This window comes from Cupressus sempervirens, chromosome 5 (assembly GCF_028749045.1).
Source record: "Cupressus sempervirens isolate cs-2001-9-10 chromosome 5, ASM2874904v1, whole genome shotgun sequence".
In the NCBI taxonomy this organism is placed as follows: Eukaryota; Viridiplantae; Streptophyta; class Pinopsida; order Cupressales; family Cupressaceae; genus Cupressus; species Cupressus sempervirens.
In genome coordinates this window covers 759,319,331-759,342,943 of record NC_143122.1, presented here as the reverse complement: position 1 = coordinate 759,342,943, position 23,613 = coordinate 759,319,331, and the positions used below count along the sequence as shown (strand labels likewise).

The window sequence follows — 23,613 nt, the reverse complement described above, 5'->3', positions numbered from 1 at the left end:
TAAATAAATACAATAAAATATAAAGAAAAAACAAATCATAACACTAACCCTTGGATTGGATCAAATAGTTGCTTTCTACACTATTGTCTTATAGATTGAAACTAAAAGATTGTTTTACATCTCTGGCTCTCTCATCCTGATGATGGATCACGTAGTGTGATTCGAAACGTTGATGGCAAAAATCTTTACACTACTAATCCAGAAACTAAATATCATAACTATTATGAATTGTGGAAATCTGATTGCATTACTGAAAGATAAATGCAACATAAATTTAATCCAAAAAAAAGAAAGAAATTAATCATATAAAATTTAGTTTTTTTAATTATACATATGATAATTCACCACTCTACTCATATTGTTATATTCATACCTAATACTTATGCAAGACATGATCATGTGATATGATATAAAAGAATCAATTTGACCATGTAATCCACTCAACTTTCTTTATTGGTCTTGGCATCTTTTAGAATGCACTCCTAAACACTTTCATGAAACAAAAGGCTACATTGAAAAGCACGTATATGTAATGTCCAACTCATGTTTTCCCTCGAAAACCAATAATCTATGTGTTGCTAAGCTAGCTAGTTCCCAATATCTCACAATCACTTTAGTTTCCAAGGGTGAATATGACTTTAGAATAATAAAAAGCATGCTTGATATTTACTTGTATTGTTTGATGTGCAAGTAGGCTAATTCTGTTCCTACTTGTCAAAAACATGTAGTTGGCAGCTTTACCTTAGACCACATGTAATTGTCTTGACCTTAAGGGGACCAATATGTTTCAAGTTGTAACAAAGTATAAGTCTTCCTTTCCACTAAAATTTATTAGAAAATGAAAAGCAGCCTTTATTGAAAGCCCACCTCGTCCAAAATTATTTATTCATTGCTTGGCGGGCTCGCCTAGAATATGAATAGTATCCGTTATATAATTTAGATCCTCCGCCAAATCTAGTACGCTAACTAAATTTAACTTACAACTTCCTTGTCTCCATTGTCCACGCAATCCCCCCACACTACAAAACGATTTTAACTTTTTGGAAGATAAATGCGGTTTTCTTTTTAAATTAACAAAAAGGATAAATTAGACAACAAGACTATCATATTAAACAAATTACATTATATTTTTAAGAAGATGGGGAATATGGAGTTAAGATTATTGTTGGAGATTGTGTTCCATCTTATTGAAAAGATAAATTTAAATGTTAAAGATTAATCAAGGTCATATAGTTTTCATGTGTATGAGGATATGTAAAGTTCCCTCCCATAATTTTTATCTATCAATTTTTTATTCCTACTATTATATCATAAATCTTGATATAAAATATGAGGAAAAATTCACACCATCATATCCAAAGAATCGTTCACAATAATTAAAATTAAAAATATCTATTTTACTCCAAAGATAAACTCCTACAATTCTTTTTTCCTCAAGAATATCTTCTGCAAAGTGGAGACTTGAAATTGAAGTCATACCTAAAAATTTATATTAAACTAATATTACCATTGCATTATTTTAATATTAAAAAAATAATAAACTAATACATTGCTTTGGCCAAGCATATTCTCCCCATCTGATCAAAAGCCACCTTGACGACTTCCTCTCCACCGAAAAATATCTGGTAGCGCCGGCTTGGCGCCAAATTTAGGGTAGAGCCGTACAGATGACCCCGCGCACATCCAGCGGCTGAGAGCACCCGACATAGCACATTCTCAACACACGCCGCCAGCTGGCTACCAGGAAAACAATGGAAAACACTTACGCCTCCCCGATGTTTCCCAGGAATTATCGGAAGAGTGAAAATTAGGTAAAAGAATGATGGATGGTTGAAAATTTTTCCCCAATAAATTAGTCAAAATAATGTGTGTATATATATGGTTTTGCGTGCCATGACAAAGGAGGATATTTCCCTGCGACGAATAAAATCTGATAGCTTTGATAAATTATCATCCGGAGGCCTGATGCTGCACAACTTATCATTGCGAGTAATCTGTGTTTAATCTGCTGCAATATCTATTGTACAGTGGAAAGCTCAACCATAAATTTTGGCGCAGGGAGAACATCTGTATGTGAAAACAGGTGATTTTTTTTGGCAGATAACCAGGTTTAACTTTTAGCTTTTGGAAGAGAATTTAGGATTTGCAAATAGCTTGCAATAATGTGTTTTTCCTTTCGTTCATCTATTTTTAGTTTTGATGAGGGTTTCATATTTATGAGGCAGGGATTACGAGCTGCTTTGGCTGATTTTTGTGTTGAATTTGGTGTTGTAGGGCTTTACGGGTGAACTGCAGCTATGGATTTGATACGTCTGTGATTTTATATGGGGAGTTAATGTAAGCAGAAGATATTTGGAAAGAATGGATTGGTCTGTGGATTCATAAATACAAAAGAGACGGCGGCCCGATTGTTTCTTTGTTAAGGTTAAGGTTTGAATATTTGGAATTGAGTGCAAATAAAAATTTCAGATTCAGTGTTTTGTGTTTTTTTAATAAAAAATTGTTCGAGTTTTTCATCTGTGTCAGTTCTGTATTGAGGCTTTGGGCTTTAATTTGTTGATCTCTAAGCTTCCGTGAGCTGGGGATTTCAGGGCTAAGATTTTTGGGTAGGGCATCCTGTAGTTGAAAGTTGAAAGGAATTTTTGTTGTGACGGTTTTTCTGTTTTCTTTTTATTTCTTTTCATTTTGCCAAAACATATTTTGTTATTTAATGTTGTGTAGAAGCCCAAGGGCTGCAATTTCCGTAAGTAATGTATCTTTCAGTGCTGTGCAATTTTCTATTAAATGTTGGTAGAGGAAATTGATATGATATCGGCTTCTTAATCCCTGCAGGCAATTCTATTCCTATTTTTTGGATTAACGGGGAAATCGCAGTTCTCGAATTGTCAGCCCGTGTACAATTCATTTGTGTTGAAATGAGCTCGTCTGTTGTTTCTGAGGATTTTGTGCCTGGGAGGATGCTTTTGGTCCATGTGGCTGAAAATGGGCATAGCATTGAGGTTGAGTGCGAGGGTGGGACATCTGTGGACGATCTACAGCATCATTTGGCATCTGTTACGGGAGTCAGTGTTAGTGAGCAACTTCTGATATGTGGGGACAAGGGATTGGAGTCTCAGAAATCACTGGTGTTTTATAGACTGCCCAGTGATGGGCATGATGTTTTTCTTTACAACAGAACTCGACTTATGGCTGACAGCCCTCCACCTCCTAGGGAAGTTATTGAATTGCCAGAGGTTCCTATGCTTCCTATTCCATCATCTGCTCAAAGTCCCCATCGTTTGGACGATGCAGCAGATCCTGCCTCGAGAGCGCTGGCCCAGTATGAAAGGCAATTTAAGTGCCATTTTCAGAAAGGTCACCATATCTACATTGCAAGTCAAGCTAGAATTGAATGGTCAAGGAGATTGGTTCAGGAGCAACAAGTTCAGGGAATGGCTTTTGAGAATGCAAGGGCTAATATGGAATTTTCCTACAAGATGTTCAATCAGTTATACATGGACTTCATGAAGCAATTTGATCAACAGCAGAGGCATCACATGGATCTTCTGACAAACTTTGATAAGACCATAAAGAGATTACAAGCTTGCAAGCTGCATCCAAAGCTTCAAACAGAAAGATATAAATGCCTTTTAGACTTTGTACGACCAGAAGATATATCAGGAAAGACTTTGGAGGCATGCCTTTTGTCCCACAAGCAGTTCCAAGAAAAAGTGTCACAACTCAAGCCTACCTATGCTGAGCTACAGCGTAAGGTTCAAGATCTGCTTCGTGATCAACCTTCAATTAATGTGCGAAGCCAACAAGACATGGTCCAAGAACGTGAGCGATACTTTAGGGAACAAGGAAGCATATTAGATACTTTACGGTATGCAATGCAAGTCCATTTCTTGTAAATAAGTTAGATATTATGTTAGATATTGCACGAAGCATTTCTTTCTTTCTCTCTATCTCGTCTATTTACACGTATCCCCTGACTGCTGCTGTAATTCCACACCTTCTGGCATGAGCAAATTACAAAGTTTACTTTTACAAAGCAATATCATCTGTTCTTTCTTGTCTACCCCAAGAACTCAGGGTACCATCCAATGCCAACCCCATTTTTACAGCTGTGTTTTGTCTGTTTAACTTTTTTTATATTTGATAGTCAATTTTAGAACCAGTTGACTTCTTAGTGGTTTTATCGGCTTTAGAATTGTTAGTATGTACTGGTAGAACATGATAATCTCTTTCGTTTCTGATGTAATTATTTTGGAGTATTGATATTGTTCGAATCTTGCATATTGCATTCAAAACTTTTATATCCTTTCCTTATGGTTTGTATGCCACTCAGAATTAACTGAAACCTAATTTATAGGATGTTAGTTCAATTTGGCTACTTCAGAGAGGCTTATATGGAGTACTGTCAGATAAATAATGACACATGTCTGATTTTCTATTTGATGTGTATTTATCCTTACAAAATGTAGATAGTTGATTGTAATATGATAGATGCCAAATAACATTAAGATTTTCAACCAAATCCACAAGAAGGTAAATTAGATATTAATAATTATCTAAGTTACCAATTCGGGTGCAGGGACAAATTCGGGTTTGAGCTCTCATTTGTGGGTTTGGGCAATTTGTTTTACCCCATTTGGGTTTGTGAGTGTGTGTGTGTCTATATATATATATATATATTTCATAGTATGAATATATGTTGCATGATCATGGATCAATGGAAAATGTCAAAGATATACATTAAATACCCGTTCATTAATCTATTTCATGATTGTAAAGAAAATCATACATTGAATTACTAAATTGCAAAATGAAATTTCAAAACATAGCGTGGTTCATCAAATAACAAAGTTTGAAACATAATGATAAATGGCAAGTCTTTAATAGTTTATTAATGATCATAGTATCAAATGTCCCTTCAAGGGTCAAATGGGTCATCAAACAATGAGGGATCATTAGCTTCATTCCTGGCTGCAACTATATTTAGATCCTCATCATTGGAACAAACAATCTCTACGACCTTCTCTTAAAACTTGCAAAATGGGCACACCAAAATGAGAGAATAAAGGAGAGATTAGACGAGTGAAATGTTTTTTATTAGGCTCCTTTTAGGGTTACATAAAAAAATATTTTAAAAAAACATTATTTTAAGTTGTTTTATTTCATTTCTGGGCCTACTGCTGTGGGTCCTCCTAGGTTCTCCTGGAATTGTGCCAGCAAGGACCCGGACGGACCCACAGTCCAAAATCTGGACCCTGCCTCGACCTGCAGTGAACCCGGACGCGATACGGACCTGCGCGAACCTGGACCCAAATCTGGGCTGCAGGGTGCAAACCTGGCATCATAGATAATTATGCATCCACATTGCACTGTATTCATCCAAGGCCAGTTTGCAACATGGCCAGTGTAATTTTTGTAAACATCTTCAATATTATCTGTTAGTGTTTGGTCTTCAGAAGTGAGCAATTGATGTATTGGTAATTTTGTCCTCAAAATTGCTCAGTTTTTGTTTCCTATTGGATGTTAACTGAATTAACTATATGATTATAGTGTCAGAAAGTTATACATTAGTATATTTGAATGCAGGATTAATGCCATGCTAGAGAAAATTGCCTTGTAATTGAAGAAAACAACAAATAGAGCCTGGACAAAGTAAATAACACATTATGTTTTAAAAGAAACAATGTCTTGAAAGTTTTTAGTGAAGGTTATCGATTTTTTCTGTCCATATACATTGCATCCAAATTAAAGATAAATATCTATTAGTATATCACATTGCATGCTATATTATTTCTCTCCTTTCATTTTAATCCAATTCTTACAAAATCTTTCCCATCGTTCCCTATTTTTATGTATGAATCAGTTTGCCAGATTGTTTCTATATAGTTTTTATAATCTGTTCATTTTGCATTGCCTTTTCTTATATTCTGTTTCTGTTGTTTTACTGTAACCTTCACCTGCTATTTTCTTGGGTGTACTTCATTTTTGTTAGTTTCTAAGTCATTATTGTTTTTATTTTTTGCAGAAAAGATGTAAAGACTGTAAAGAAGCATGTGGATAACTGCTTGACTAGTCAATTATCTGCTTCTTCACTCAGACCTCATGATGCAGTCTCTGCACTGGGCCCTATGTATGATGCTCATGATAAAAACTACTTACCAAGATTGGAAGCATGTAGCCATGAAATAAACAAACTGTTTGAGTCTTGCAAAGAGAAGAAACATGAGATGAGTGTGTGGGTGCACACTAATATGCAAAGAGTGGCATCTCTTCAGTCTAATATTCGTAATATAAGATTTGAGTTGTCAGCATTTAAGGAAGCTATGCGTCATCAAGATGATATATTTGCTAAGCTGAAGTCTATTCGCAAAATTGGTCCTTCATATAGGGCTTGCCTTGCAGAAGTGGTTAGGAGAAAGGCTTCTATGAAACTATACATGGGGCAAGCAGGCCAGCTAGCTGAAAAACTGGCTAGTAGGAGAGAATTTGAAGTACAAAGACGGTTGGAGTTTTTAAAGTTACAGAGTGATTACATCCCTCAGGATGTCTTGGAAGCATTGGGGTTATTTGATGTCCCTAGACAGTGTGTTGTTAATATTGAGCCATTTGACTCTAGTTTACTTGACATTGATGTTGCAGATCTTGAGCACTATGCTCCAGAATCCTTAGTAGGATTGCTGGCCAAGGGTGATCCAAATGCACAAGGAAAAGGCCCATTTTCCCCATTTAGCAGTAGCTATCATTCTGGTAATTGTGAACAGAATTATGCAAATTCTGGTAAGCAATATGAAGCTGGGATAATGGATGATGATTATGATGATGATTGTATCCTTGGAACAACTGAAATAGAGGTTGAAAATGCATGGTTGAAAGCAGAGCTTGCTTCAGCTGTAGCGTTTATCTCTTCTTTTGCACCTGATATTTATTATGATGCAGTAGATGAGAACAGCATAGAAGGTCTCTTACAGAAGGCAGCGCAGGAAACGTCAAAAGCATTGAATTTGAAGGATGAGTATGTGAAACATATTGAGAATGATTTGAAAGTGAAGCAGCTGCAATGTGTAAAATATGAAGGGAGAATCCAAGAACTGGAGCAAAGGCTCTCAGATCAGTTCATACATCTAAGTAAGCTGTCAGAAAGGAAAGATGGTATGGAATGTGCTGTATCCAGTGTCCCAGCATTAAAAGCTGATGATTGTAAGTCTGAAACGTCAGTTATAAGTGGGGATATGACACAAAATCCATCACTTTTACCTGAACCTATGGATGAGGGGATTTATGCCTCTGTTAATATGAGCTCTTCAAAACATGTGCATCACTCAGGTGGGTTGGGAGAGAATGTTGATGAAAACATGGCTGATTTTCTTGGGGCAGTGCTTCCAGAAGCAATATCTGCTGTTGGAATACCCTCGGGGAACTCTGCCTTAGAATTTTCCAAAGAGGAGTTGCAGCTGGATGATGCAGGTAAAGCTCAGAAGGTGGAAAGTTTAGCACAATTGGAAGTGCTTTCAAAAAGCAGTGATGCGAGCCATGCTTCAGATCAAGTATTCTCTGAATATAGGGTTGAGGGAGAAAGTAATTCTACATCTGAACAGAAAGACCTTATAGCGGAGTTGCAGAATTCATTGTCAGAAAAGACAAAGCATTGTGCTGCAATTGAAACAAAGTTGGCCACAGTTCTTGAGGATTTCGCCTCTGTGAAGAGGGAGTTAGAAGTCAGTTTAAAACTCTTAGACGAATCTCAGGTGATGACTGCTTTCACTTAGAAATCTTGAAAAAATGTGAATACAATTATAAGCATAGTCTATTATAAAATGTAAATCGATACAGTTACAAAGATATCAACTAATTGTTTATGATTTCACTATTGTTTTGTTTATTTCTTTCATTGCTCAGTTCTTTCTGGTTTTTGGCACCACAAATGGTAGGCTTCAACACAGTAGTTTCTGAAGTGTGTCTAAACATTGGTCTACTTTATGTCTCTCTGACCTTAATCAATTTTAAATTTAAAAAATCAATAAAAAGGAAGGTATGCACATGCTTTGAGATTTTTTGTGTTTGTTGTAATTCTATGCTGTTTTTGCCTGTTGTTCTTCGCTGGAAATATTTCATACTTCTTTGTGTCTCTCATAGCATTCCTTTTCAAATGCTTGTTTCAATGATACATAATACGGTGATAGAATCTTCAGTATACTAACTAAATAAGAGAAAAGTACAAAATGTTAATCTTTCAACAAACAGGTATTGTTACAGATAGATAACACTCTTTATGTCAACAAATGTAACATTCATAATAGATAACACTCTTTATGTCAATAAATGTAACATTCATAATTACATCTGGCAGCAGCTAATTACAAAAGCCCAATAGTACAAAATATATTTCTCAAAATTATTTATTATATAATGGAAGAGAATATGGTGTTTAGAGTTGCACAATGGCATTCCTATTTGAAAGGCTCTTCAAGCTATTTTTATGTGTAGGACCCTTTGTGCAAACTTCTGAGTGTCTATGCTTTTGTCTTGTAGCACTCTTTTTCAAAAGCTTGTTTGAATCATACATTATACAACGATAGAATTTTTAGCATACCAACTAAATAAGAGAAGAGTACGAAATCTTAATCTTTCATCAATCAAGTAAATATATTCAGATAGATAACACTCTTTTATGTCATTAAATGTAGTACTCATAGTTACATAGGACAGGAGGTGATTGGAAAAACTCAATATTACAACATATGTTTTTCAAATTTCTTCATTCTATAATGGAAGAGGATTTGCTGTTTAGAGTTGCACAATGCCATTCCTACTTCTCTGGCTCTTGAAGCTATTTAATGTGCAGGGCCCTTTGCACAAACTTCTGAGTGTCTTGTACACTGGTCTTGTTTACTGTATTCAAAACCTGTGTATGTTACTGTTCTTAATTGTTATTTTTCATTTTATCATTAATTTTTGCTCTTGTTTTGCTTTATTCCATTTATGTCTTTCCTTCCCACCTTTCTCTTTGCTGCAGTTACGTTTGTATTTTGGTGCTAGTAGGGCAAGCTTGTTGAAAATCAGGATGATACTTGAATTACCGCATGTGGAATTGAAATTTGTTTATTTGGTATTTTTTTGCAATGAAAAGAGTTTTATGTCAATGTATTCATAATGGAAACAACTTTGTACTATGTTAAAGGCACCACAAGATTGAGAAGGGCTAGGGGGACAAATGTGTATTGGGCAAATCCTTATAACTTTTTTGTTTCAAACTCTTAATAAATATCTTTGTCCAAGTAACCATCAATGAAAGATATATCATAGACAATAAAAACCGAACACAATGACACTAAATTTCTCTGTGGAAGACCCAAAGAGACAAAAAGTCTTAAGGAATCTTAATGCTTTTGATTAGGACTTGTAGGCTAAGGCACACAACCTTTGGGAAAGATACAAATGGTTGGCCTATTACTTGGTTCCAGTAGGCCAACAGTTTGCAGAGGGAACCCATTCAGGGGGATCTAGCGACATACTTGGGCTTTGGGAGCCATTTTGGTTAGACTTTGTCAGTCTCCTAGATTGTAGGAGGAATCCACATTTTCTAGGGATGAACAGAGAGTTAGTAGAGGTGTACGAGAGAACCTCTGAGATCATCTTGGATGTTTGTGTTACAATTTGGAATTTTTAAGAGATTTTCTAAATTCTAGGAAGGAACTATCAGTCAGCTCGAGGTGGCTGGGCAACTACAGATGACTGCTACCTTCAGACAAAACGCAGTCGGAGGTCGGATCAGGAGGAACAAGTTAATTATTTCATTGTTTGGGGTTTAATAATTCAAAATAAAGTGATTATTATAATCACTTAGCATAAAATAATAATAAGTGCCCTTTGGCACTTTTTCTAGGCAACTAATACTATTAAGTAATGACTTAATATTTGGCCTCCTTTTGATGAATTTGACCTCCCTCAAGTTTGACGATAGTGCGACTTTGGGCAGTAGTGTCATGTACTTAGTGTTGTGATGATGGATCTCTTTTGTCACTGAAATATGTAAATCTAGCCCTCTATTATTTCGAATGGATGACTCCCCCTGTGGTGTAAACACAAGTTGTAGAGGTCATGGCATTGTGATAGATGCTGAATGTTCTCCATGTGGCCTATAACACTCCCCTCTGTATGAAGCATGGCGTGCAGCTCATCTCTAGTTTGATTTTGTTTAGCTAATTGTCCCAACACTGTGACATCATATCAATCACAATATCAAATTTCCTTTCCATACTGACTCCTGGGCTCTCTGATCTAGTTTTTTGCTTGTCCTTTTTTCCATATTATCTGCCCAAGACTTACTGACCTTAAAATCTCGTAATCCCCTCTTTCGGAGTAAATTAGAAGTTGCTAATTACTCATTCAATTGTATTTGATGCTAGGATGGTAGGAGCAATTGAGCTCTGATACCATTGTAATGGTCCACCTCGGTTTGATGATTTTATAGTAAATTTTTATTTGATAGGCGTGATGAGAATTTTTTTGCTTTTTTTTGTTTTTGAAATTTTTGTGTTTTTTTTGGGGTGTATATACTATATACTATACATGTGGTACTTAAAATTCAAGTATGAAAAATGTATAACAATATAAGACAAAGATATAAAACACTAAAATAGTAAATTAGAATTACTAAATACTTGAACATCACATTGAACATTGAACAATAAAATTTTAAATACTCAAATTGGCAAATGAAGAGTTCTATTATGTACCAGACATAAAAAATATGAGTATCTCATCATAAAGATGATTACATTGAGTAGCATGGTCTGATATATCAAAACAAGTACTAATACAAACTACAAAATCAAAATGCCAAGGCCCAAAATGTAGTGAAGGAGGCCTTTAATCATCCTTCAGAAGGTTGGCAAACTCGTCATCATTGGAATTATCACTCTCCAAGGTCAAGAGTGTGGAAGGGACAACAACCAACCTTGCATTTGATGCGTTCTCATTCACATCAATCTGTGATGGCTCCTCTCGATCTACATCCCATTGTGTTGTTGGGCTCTCCTTGTTTACACATGTCCTACAATCAGTGACATGGAAGACACTATGTACATCCACCAACTTCTCCTCTCTAAGAGGTAAGTTTGTTCCTCTCAAGGGAGTAGATGAAGCTATAAGTAGACCAATTCCTCTCAAAAGATGAAGAACTAGATACTTGGGATATCAAATAAAAAATCTTTAAAATAAAAAAAAATGCACTTTGTGTGCTATGACATGGGGCCAAAGGATGTGTTTTCATCCCATTGTCTCCTTTGGGGACATTGAGACGTCCTTGTATTTTTGGTAGACTATTGTCCCCACATCCTTGGTGCCTCCCTATTTTAGGAAGACTTGGGATTTGGGGGAGATGCATCACTGGGGTGCATTGGTTATAATATTCATTTTCATTATTAATTTATTAATTCCCAGACTATAGAAATTATTAAATCATTCTTCAAAAGTGCATATCTCACAATTTATCCTTCGATTGACAATGTGTCTGAAGAAGGCTATCCATTGTCACTATGTGGTCAGTGTGAGCTGACTAATAGTTAACCCTAAAATTTAGAAATTTCCTAAAAAATAGGTAATGCACTAGAAACATCCAAGATGAACCTAGATGTCCTCTAGTGTATTTATTGCTAACTCCCACTCCATCCCTAAAAAGTAGGGATTTCTTGTAAAATCTAGGAGACTACCAAAAATTGACTGTTGCTATGCCCCTTGAATGGGTCTCCTTTGCCCCTTGAATGGGTCTCCTTTGCCTATGGGAACAAAATAAGAGGCCAACCCCATCAAACCATTGACTTGCCCAAGGAGGGGACATTACAATATCTATGGATGTCATTGTGAGCTTGCCCAAAGCACAAAGCAACGATCGTATCTTTGTGGTGGTGGAAAAGTTGATTCCGGCTCCAGAGATTGCCTTAGAGTATAGTTAGTGGTCGTGACAACAAGTTCATGAGTAATTTTGGCAGGAGTTGTTCAAACTTAGTGGGATAAAGCTCACTCTGAGTACTAGTTACCCCCCTTAGACTAATGGGGTGGTTTGAGACTGTTAATAAATGGGTGGAGGGATACCTTAGGAACTATATAACATGGCAATAGAAAGTGTGGCATAAGTAGCTACACATTTGTGAGTACTGCTATAACACCACTTACCACATGTCTATCAGGATGACCCCCCTTAGACTAATGGGGTGGTTTGAGACTGTTAATAAATGGGTGGAGGGATACCTTAGGAACTATATAACATGGCAGTAGAAAGTGTGGCATAAGTAGCTACACATTTGTGAGTACTGCTATAACACCACTTACCACATGTCTCTCAGGATGCCACCTTTCATGATGTTTTATGGGTATGATGCACTTGATTTCTTGGATTTACTAGTTGGAGATAGTAGAGTACCTAGGGCTGGAGATGAACTTCAGGAGGGTCGGGATATCATGAGATCACTAAAAGAGAATCTTTAGAGGTTACAAAAACAGTATGCAGATCAGAGGCGAGTTGAGCAATCATTTGAGGTGGATGACATAGTTTATTTTATGCAGTGATCGTATAGACAGTCCACTCTCAGGAAGAGTTGAATCTAGAAGCTCAAGCCGTGTTACCACAGACCATTCAGAGTAATCAGGAGGGCTGGTGAGGTGGCTTATGAGTTGGAGTTGCCAACTGATAGTTGAGTGCATAACGTTTTCTGTGTGTCTCAAGAAGGCAATTGGGTGTAATGTGACACCTTCCACAATGCATCTACCCCTTGATGAGGAAGGGAAATTTATATTGGTACCTAAGGCCATTATTGACATCTGTGAATGGAATTTGAAGAAGCAGGTTATTACAGATTTATTGAAGAATAGGGATCTACTAGTGGAGGATGCTACACATGATAGCAAGTAGAAATTAGTACACCCTCTGTTGATGTTGCTTGAGGACAAGCAATCTCAGGGAGGTCAACTGTAATGTCCCCTCCTTAGCTAGGGTACTTTACTGATTGAGGTTGGCCTATTACTTGGTTCCCCTTGCCCAAAGTATGCAGACTGGACTCATTCAGGGGGATGTAGCAACATACTTGGGCTTTGGGAGCTAGTTTGGCTAGATTTTGGCAGTCTCCTAGATTGTAGGAGAAATCCCTTATTTCCAGGGATGATTAGGGCGTTAGTAGGGGTGTACCAGAGAACCTTCAGGATCATCGTGGATGTTTCTGGCACAGCTCCAAAATTTTAGGTGATTTCCTAAATTCTAGGAACTGTTTGTCCGCTCATGGTGGTCGGGCAACAACAAAGGGCCCACCAGCTTCAAATAGATCTTAGATCAAAGGCCGGATCAATGAGATCTGCATTTTGGAGGGATAATTAAATAATTTATATAGTTTGTTACTAAAATCACTCAGCATAAAATGTGCCCCTTGTCACTTTTCGGACCAAGGTAGCTAATAGTATTAAGTTATGACTTAATATTTGGCCCCCTTATGACGAATTTAGCCTCCCTCAATTTGGAAGATTCATAGAGAGGGATATTAAGAATAAAGTAATTGTATTTTATGCCTTTTGAAAATACGAGGGAACTTTAGTGTCAGAAAACACTTTAGAGCATTCTTCAGACCAGTCTTGACAGGTTGCCTTATTGCCAACAAACTGCAATTTACAACTCAACCATCTGGACTGTTGGGAACTTGACAACATAATAATGCAACATTTGCATAACACTGACATTATATCAAGAGCCGCCAGCCATCAACTTCTTATGTTGAGGATTGTGGAGCATACTCCGATAAGGATTTCAATACACTTTCTTGCATATTCAAGCTTCCCATACTGACATCTTTTGTAAGGCTTTCTATTAACTCCACTCATTTTTAGACCTCAATAATCTTTGCACATCAGGCAGTAGTTTACTCATATCAGGTCGACTCTAATGAACACAGCAAGTTGCCATCAATGACAACATTGAATTCATATTGTTAACAATCTCCCCCTTTGTTAGTGATGGCAACTCCAATGACAACACAATGCAAACAGCAAACATATTAATGCACACACAATAGAACTGGTTTCTTTGTATAGTCTGAATAGAATGACAGCGTTTGCTGCAAAAATGAAAAATTGTAGTCTTTTTTATATTGACAATTGTATTATATGGGGTTTAGTTTACAATCATGACATTTGTGTAAGAATATTTTTTCTCTTACTAATCTGGCACTTGTACGCTCAAGCTTCTGTTTAATCCCTTTTCAAAAAAATTGATGGTTGTCTATGGTCTTGTCTGTATAAACAGATGAATTGTGCCCATTTAGAAAATCTCTTACATGAAGCTAGAGAAGAAGCACAAACAAACTTATGTGCAGCAGATCGTAAAGCTGCAGAATATAATTCACTGCGTGCATCAAGTGTTAAGTTGCGGGCATTGTTAGAAAGACTGCGGAGTTGTGTTGCTGCCCCAATTGGAGGTGGACCAGGATTTATAGAGTCCCTGCGCTCACTGGCACTGTCACTTGGGAGGTAATTAGTAGTGCACATGTTTACGAACAATGATCATTGTAGTTGCCACCCTATGTCTTCTTCAATAGTTGAAACAGTGATAAATTCTTTATGGATATGATAAAAGGAAACAGAAATAAATGCAGACTTAAGTTGTACATGATTAGGTTTTTATTATTGTTAGAATGGGTTTAGCATACTGCTGGATTAGAATGGGTTTAGCATTGAAATTTATTATGAAGGGATATTTGATTTGTAGTTGTCAGCCCCCATGTCTTTTTTGTACAAAAATTATGGTTGATATACAGACATAATTCGTTTTAAAACATGATGAATGGAAACAGTAATAAATACAGTCAATAAGCTGCATACTTGTATTTGATTAATTGGCAGGGATGAACTTTTTATTGTATAATTAAGGCTTTCTCATTCTGCTGGGTTAGAATGAGCTTAGGAATGAAATTTATTAGGAAGGGATATTTGATTTGGCTGCTTCCAAAGTCTTGAAACTTTTTCTTCTTAGGGTTCTTTCAGTTCTTCAAATATCTTTACATTTGAGGCTCTTTTTGAAGACTTTACCAATAACTAAATAAAAATAAAATGTTTAAGATCTGTTAATCTCCAGTCCATGAAAATTGGAAAAAGTATTTGATTTGGCTGCTTCCAAAATCTTGAAAATTTTTCTTAGGGTTCTTTCAGTTCTTCAAATATCTTTACATTTGAGGCTCTTTTTCAAGACTTTACCAATAACTAAATAAAAATAAAATGTTGTTAAGACCTGCTAATCTCCAGTCCATGAAAACTGGAAAAAGACTTCTCAAATGATCTATGAAAAAATTGTTTTAATCTATACACAGGTCATTTTGACACAACTTTTTACCCGAATACTGTTTCTGTTGGTACTTTCAATTTTTATGAAATGGAAACAGATGCTGGATCTAACATGAATTTTTTTGATCTGACTTACAGTTCTGCTGTCAATGAAAGTGGAGATGATGGCTCTGCTGAATTTCGAGCTTGCATCAGGGTTTTAGCTGAAAAAGTAGGGTTCCTTGCTCAACAGCGTGCAGATCTTATGGAAAGATTATCAAGGGCAGAAGTTTCACAGAATCATTTATCAAAAGAGCTGGAGGGCAATAAAGAGCTAATTAAGAGTTTATATGCTAAGCGCAAGATAGATAAGCAGGTGAGTATTCTGAATTGTGCTACCTTAATCATGCTTTTTTTTGGGTCTACTCATAGTCTCATACAGGACTGGAATTTCTGTAGTGCTGGTATTGCTTCTTGGTCAATTTTATAATTTATTACAAAGAAAAGAGATCTGGTCTACCTTTTCCTTGACAGAAAAATTTGAATCCTTTCTTTTTGTTCCAGAAAGACAATTATGAATTAGATATTCATATTGGCATATATCGACTTTGTGAATTGACTTTTGCAAAATGGCCATCATTGCTATTTTTATTTTGTTTTGTTTTATTTATTGTTTTTCACTATTTTTAAATTTTATTTTCACTAAGCTCACTGAAATTTAATATTGTCTTTTTCTTTTTGTTTGGCTAAAGATATCATAGGTGTAGGACCCTAGATGCCAAAGGTTTGCGAAACACCATAACATCGAGGACACATTCATGTATTACACAAAGGCAATGGAAATAATATGGGTCAAACTATCTATAAAGTTAGAAAATGATCAATTAGTTTACTAAACATAGAGTAAATCTAGTTATCAATGTCATGCCACTAGCACAAACAAACACATCTTGCATCAGCACAATGAAAAATCCAGTCATAATAATAATGTGAGAGCAAGACACCAAAAATCTGACTTATCATGGGGGCTTATTGTCCTTCCCAGTCATCTTTGTTTGCATTGATTAATGATGTGAATGCATTAGGAACAATGTCTTTCTTGGCAAGCACAACCTTTAGCATATTCTGTTCTTTGTAGCAGAGGGTTAAGGAAATCAAATTGAGCCTTCTACAGATAACTAATGCTGCTTCCAAAAAACTATGCATCTTTCCAGGCTGGGCAAATCTTTTTAAGAAGACCTTTTATAAAAAGCCTAGAAAATGATCAATTAGTTTACTAAACATAGAGTAAATCTAGTTATCAATGTCATGCCACTAGCACAAACAAACACATCTTGCATCAGCACAATGAAAAATCCAGTCATAATAATAATGTGAGAGCAAGACACCAAAAATCTGACTTATCATGGGGGCTTATTGTCCTTCCCAGTCATCTTTGTTTGCATTGATTAATGATGTGAATGCATTAGGAACAATGTCTTTCTTGGCAAGCACAACCTTTAGCATATTCTGTTCTTTGTAGCAGAGGGTTAAGGAAATCAAATTGAGCCTTCTACAGATAACTAATGCTGCTTCCCAAAAACTATGCATCTTTCCAGGCTGGGCAAATCTTTTTAAGAAGACCTTTTATAACAAGCCTAGAAACTCCTTCAAGCATTAAATTTTAGTACCTTTTCAAATTGGCAAAAGAGAGATCTGCATCCACTTTTTTCCACTCTAGTTCACTGTTTTCTTTCTGTTGAAAAGAAGGGAACCACCTGAAACTAGAGCTTATGAGAGTTGCACAAATAAAACTTGCAATGGAAGGGCCTGGATTGTAGAAGTTTATGAATGCCAACTTCACAGCTCGCCAAGATCACCTGCATGCAAATAACTTGTCAAAGGGAAACCAAAGAAAGAAGAGGTGGAGTTTGGAAAAAATTAAACGGACTGAGAGAGAAGATTGCAAACAATGAAAAATGTATTGCTATACAATATGCCTTGAAAATGAGTTATGAGTTGAGAAATACAATGAGACAGCCCAAATATAAAGGCCTCAAGGAAGCTTGTAGAACAAGCTGGAAAGTGCTAGAAGATAAGGTTGACAACTAAGCATACGCCCACAAAAGGTAGAATATCCTCGATCAAGGTGAGGAGATAAGTATGACTTAGATAAGAACAAACTCCATGTTGTCAATAACTAATCAACTACAACTAGTAAATGAATGCATAAACCTAAATAAACTTAAGTAAAAGAATAAATAATTAATAAATAATTATTTACTCTAACATGGATGACCATGGAGGGCTTTAGAAAAATTCAAGTTCCACCACACAACTGGGGGAGCATGTCATTCAGAATGTCTACCAAAATATCTTTTAACTATCAATCCATCAATGGGAAAATGTTTATATCAGTTCGTCATGTAATGTCAATGTAGTTTTTCTACAAATTTTAGCATTTATAAATTTATTTCAAGGCAGGCATTTATCATAACCATTCCTTGATATCTCACAAACTGATGTCATTCTAAGTCGCGGGCACCTTCAAAAAACCAATGTCACAAATCCAATTTAGGAACCTTGAGATTGATATTTTTGGTCCATTTTACATAGATCTATCTCATGCTAGTTTGTAAGAAAAAAGGGAGGCAGATTAGTCATATGTAGTATAGTTTTTGTATGGTGACATGCAGCATGGCTAGTTGAGAATTTATTGAAGAGCATTTAAGTTGCAGGAGTGCAGATCTATCTCATGATACTTGTTGACTCTGAAGGATCCAAGTCATTGATCTTCTACTATTCTGAAGCTGGTAGAAGAATAAGATATTGTAGCTTTTTCTGTAGATGTTGCCATTTTTCATATGGCTCATCTTGTGACTCCTTAAGATCAATTGCAGAGGCACAAACACTTGATTTTGTTAAGGTATCTACACTTCTCTTGCAATCGTAGAGATAAGATTGAGCAGAATTATTAGCACTTACTAACTTACGAAAAGTACATTCAGTGCATGGATCTGAGACAAATGCATACATAATACTAGAAGTGAATCAAATGACTCACATCATATTTAGGAGGTCATAATGGAAATGCTTTCATAGGAAGAAGCCATTTAGCAAGGAATATCTTTAGAGAAAGAGACAATAGAAGAGATGGATACAAATGCTGGTGCATGATGTCATGCACCAGACTCAGATTGCAGCCACTACAGATGGTAATCAGAATGATTTGCTAAATGAAGGTCTGATTAGGGCAAAAAGGAAGGGCAGAGCAGATGTCAAGGCACAGCCCATTCAACAGTGAAAGCTTCTCCAAAAATAAATAATAATCGATTAAAGAAGACTGAACTGCCAAGGGGTGAAATGGTTGCAAATTAAATTATACTTTTTTATTGAGGGAGGCTAACCTCTCGGAGAGTCTACACATCTCTTGGAGGAGTCGCCTCTTAAAGATCTAGAGTACTTTCTTTGTTGTTGCTTAAGTGTTGCATGCAGAGTTTGAAGAGTTCCTTGTATAGTTTTTCATTGCTAGTTACTGGAAGTAAATGGGGTGCTTTCTACAGGGGACATGGGATTCTAATAGACTGTTGTCTCTTGTTTTCATTAACATTGATAGTTGTATTGGCAGAGTTTCAACATTGATAATGTATTGGCTGAGATGATCCTTGTGCTGACACTATTTCTATCAAATATTATTCATCATTCCTACCAAATAAATGTCAGAAGTTTGTTAATTTGCCAATCCGAAATCTATTCCATTCTAGATCAACAATTGGACCATATATCAGATCAGAAATTTCTACATGTTGCATTCTATAGCATTCTTGTTCAGCCGTGGGCAAGAATTAGGGCTTGAATCCAAGGTGTAGAAATATGTCTGTACCAAGTTTTTGATAATATCCATTTGAGGACTTGTCACATTTTGTGGTTGCATGTACTTCACACCTTGCCATATTTTTTTTTCTCATGGTTCATTTGGCAGCTACAAGGTGGTTCTGTATTCTTTGGTGAATTTAGGAAAATTACTTTGGTGTATTCTTTGTTAACACATTCTCACCATCACACTCCACCCTTGCCGCACATAGTTGCACCTCTAGACATAAACAATGAAAATAGTTATGAAATTCATTGAATTCTATTCTACCCATTTCTTTTGCCCCCAACAAACATTATAAAAGAGAATCTCTAATATACATAGACAAAAATAGTTGTCCATCTACTTTTTAGTTTATTGTTGTGTACTGGTTATGGATTATAGATATCCACCTGCCTTCCCATTTATTTCTCTATGTCCTTTCAGCTGACCCAAAATGCAGGGTTTGTCCCCATTATTTCGGCCTTTGGTGGGGGAAAATTTTCCTCAATTCACCAAAGAATACAGAATCAGCTTGTAGTTGCCAAATGAACCATGAGAAAAAGAAATATGGCAAGGTGTGAAGTATATACAGCCACAAAATGTGACAAGTCCTCAAATGGATATTATCAAAAATTTGGTAGAGACAAGTTTCTACGCCTTGGGTTCAATCCTTAAAATTCTTGCCCACCTCTGAACAAGAATGCTATAGGCTGTAATACATAGAAATTTCTGATCTGATATATGGTCCAATCGCTGATCCAGAATGAATTAGATTTCGGATTGGCAAACTAACAAACTTCTGACATTTATTTGGTAGGAATGATGAATGATTTGATAGAAACAGTGTCAGCACAAGAATCATCTCAGCCAATACATTTATCAATGTTAAAACTCTGCCAATACAACTATGAGACAACAGTCTATTAGAGTCCCATGTCCCCTGTAGAAAGCACCCCATTTACTTCCAGCAACTAGCAATCAAATTATTCATCATTCCTATCAAATAAATGTCAGAAGTTTGTTAGTTTGCCAATCCGAAATCTATTCCATTCTAGATCAGCAATCAGGCCATATGTCAGATCAGAAATTTCTATGTGTTGCAGTCTATAGCATTCTTGTTCAGTCGTGGGCAAGAATTAGGGCTTGAATCCAAGGTGTAGAAACTTGTCTCTACCAAGTCTTTGATAATATCCATTTGAGGACTTGTCACATTTTGTGGCTGCATGTACTTCACACCTTGCCTTATATCTTTTTCTCATCGTTCATTTGGCAGCTACAAGGTGGTTCTGTATATTTTGGTGGATTGAGGAAATTTTTTTCCCCACCAAAGGATGAAATGATGGGGACAGACCCTGCATTTTAGGTCAGCTGAAATGACATAGAGAAATAAATGGGAAGGCAGGTGGATATCTATAATCCATAACCAGTACATGACAATAATTGAGGAAATTTTTTTCCCCACCAAAGGATGAAATGATGGGGACAGACCCTGCATTTTAGGTCAGCTGAAATGACATAGAGAAATAAATGGGAAGGCAGGTGGATATCTATAATCCATAACCAGTACATGACAATAAATTAAAAAGTAGATGGACAACTTTAAGTTGTAGATGGAAATAGCTCAAGAGTAGGCAAAACATTTTAAGAATTTAAGAATGTTGAAGGACGAAGAATTTTTGTCTTGATTTGGAACAAATCACTAGTAGGTAGATAACTATTTTTGTCTATGTATATTAGAGATTCTTCATTATAATGTTTGTTAGGGACAAAAGAAATGGGTAGAATAGTATTCAATGAATTTCATAACTATTTTCATTGTTTATGTCTAGAGGTGCAGCTATTTGGCAGCAAGGGTGGAGTGTGATGGTGTGAATTTGTTAACAAACTATTACAGAAACAGCATATATTAAGTGCATGCATAATTTTGATCTAGACTATTGTAAAGGTGTTTCTGGGCTTGCCTAGCAAGTATTGGAATATGTTACAAGTCTGTTTGGTTCATCGAGATTTCTACAAATCTCGAATTAGCCAAATCAAGAATTTGCAAATCTTCAAAACCATTTTTGTGATTTTAGAAGAACCATATGGTTCGCTTGAAAGATGTCTGGGAAGATAATTTTTATGCGTTTGGTCTGTCAAATTGGAATTGGAATTGAAATGGTGAACGCAGAGCAAGACCAAACTCTGAACAAGTCTGATTCATGTCTGAACACAGAGCAAGACCAAACTCTGAACCCTGAAAATGAAAGCAGTAAAAAAAATTCCAAATGGTTAATATTTGGGAGGACCTGATGCCATCTCCGCATATTCCACGCCAGACAATGAGCTCTGGTTACGAGATCTTCTCACCATGTTGTACCAGATCTTAATGGCGGCTTATGTTGTGTATTTATCACAGTTAAGAGGGCATCTGTTAGCTGTGACACATCAGGGAAGAGATGGCCAGAGACAACCTATTGATGGGAAACACAACCTACTCGTGGCAATTTAATATTCCCCACCATTCCCCTCTTCTTCTCCCACTTCCCCTGCACTTCCATGTTTATTCTCATCCCCGTACTCCATGTGGACATCAACTCCATTAAACCCAAAACCCATTTAATATGAGAAAAGCAGCTTTCAGCCCATTTAACAGCATTTATGGTGCTCCCTTGCCAGTTATATATTACACCATGAAAGCTGCAACCTCCTTGTCCGCCCAGAAATATTAGGGCAGATCAGGGATGAGATGGCCAAAGACGAAAAAATCTTCCCAACGATGATAAATCTGCTCTTGTTAGTTGTTGTTAATTATCTTGTCATGGGACTGAAACAAAGGAGAGACCAGGAATGTGACAGTGACTACGGTGAATGCAGAGCAAGACCAAACTTCAAATCAGTCATATTCACGTCATGGACAGACTCCAAAAAATGTCCAATGCAATTTTGAGCAACTCCACAAAAAGTAAAACCAGGTTTTAATTTTGAATTCCTAGTCCAGAGAGGGAAGATTGGAAATCTGATTTTGATGTACAATTATAAGTTTGAAATTCTAAATTTCGTTTTACCTTTTTTGAAACAAGCGCAAAAAATTCATAACCAGATTTTGCAAATGTCAATTCTATTCATCTTCCACCAACCAACCACACCCTACATGTGTCATGATGCAGTCATGGGACTGGATCTTTCTGTCCCTGGATATTCAATTCACCTTTATCAAAAACATTGCAGAAGCAAGTCCCTAGAAATTCTTTCAAAGTTGCAGGAGTGAAGGCACATCTAAGTATTGCTGGGTTTCTAGGAAGCTGTATTATAATTGAGATTATTTATTTTGGACTAGCAAGGATAGGCATCATTTTATATTTTAACCAATTTTCTTGACAAAACATCTATTAGACAAGGAATTTACATTCAGGTTAAGTTATTTTATTGGATTTTATATCTTGTAGTTACAAACCATAATTCCTTTTTCTATATCATTTGTCATCACATTTGGCTTTGATATGCCATCTTTGTTTTCTGTTCACTATTTTATATTCTTTTGGTCGGGTATTTTGGCTCTTTAATTTTAAATTGTACTTTGCTATGCACCACGTTTTATTGATTCGTCTATAATGATGGAGTGGTTTTATATGATTTGAAAATCCAGGTAAACATGGAGAAGATATCTTTTACCCGCTTTGAAGTCCATGAGCTTGCAGCATTTGTACCCAATTCAGCTGGGCATTATGAAGCAATCAACCGCAATTGCAGGAATTACTATTTGTCAGAGGAATCCATTGCTCTTTTTATTGATAACATTCCTAATGGACGACACTATATAATTGGACAGATTGTGCACATTCAAAAGAATGTTGCCAGGTATCCTGGAAATGGTAGAGAGTTGATACCATCTTCAGGCTCCAGTACCAGCAGCTTCAAGTCTCGATACAATCCTTATGGGCTTACGATTGGTACTGAGTACTTTGTAGTTACTGTGGCCATGGTTCCCGATCTCATTCGTTCATCACATGCTTGAAAGTCCCAATGTTGCAAGGAAACCATACACGTGCCTTCTTTTTTGTACAGTTGATTGCCATTTCTTCATTTGTATAGATCATCTTGTATGATTTGTATTATATCTGTAATTAAACATATCATTAAAGAAAAAATCCATTTTATTCTTATATCCATGTTTCGTGACATTTTTAGGAATGACAAGACTCTCTTCTTAAAAACATTTATTTTCTGATAAGTAAAACATAATTTATCTTCAAGGATCTGCTATTGACAACTATTGTGCGGCAAATTCTTCACTATATGTCCTTATCTTTTGTTATCCGTAGATTTGTCGAGGAATAGAAGGAAGAAACCAAATGCTTAAATAATTTGAGTTTGTGGCGTGTCTTGTTGTCACTATGTGGGTGTTCAGTATGAGAAATGCAACACTTGAAATTAGCAGGCATTTGCTAGTGTCATATCTGTATGATGCATCTGTCTCTCGCATTAATACTCTGGTAATA

The 23,613-nt window shown here is 36.2% G+C and overlaps 1 protein-coding gene across 4 annotated transcripts; it reads left to right on the top strand.

Annotated features, from left to right (window-relative positions):
* The first annotated feature begins 1,903 nt into the window (after nucleotides 1–1,903).
* LOC149558119 (autophagy-like protein) lies at nucleotides 1,904–23,277 on the top strand. 4 transcript variants are annotated; one of them, XM_089832509.1, is made up of 7 exons: nucleotides 1,904–2,069; nucleotides 2,275–2,424; nucleotides 2,833–3,865; nucleotides 6,023–7,742; nucleotides 14,285–14,508; nucleotides 15,457–15,673; nucleotides 22,761–23,277. In XM_089832509.1, exons 3-7 carry the CDS (start codon nucleotides 2,916–2,918, stop codon nucleotides 23,127–23,129), a joined length of 3,480 nt encoding a protein of 1,159 aa, XP_089688635.1. In that variant the 5' UTR covers nucleotides 1,904–2,069; nucleotides 2,275–2,424; nucleotides 2,833–2,915; the 3' UTR covers nucleotides 23,130–23,277. The 4 variants fall into 4 exon arrangements, with proteins under 4 accessions (XP_089688635.1, XP_089688636.1, XP_089688633.1 ...); XM_089832510.1 differs by having other exon boundaries at nucleotides 2,275–2,430; XM_089832507.1 differs by having other exon boundaries at nucleotides 1,904–2,083.
* The last annotated feature ends 336 nt before the right edge of the window (nucleotides 23,278–23,613 follow it).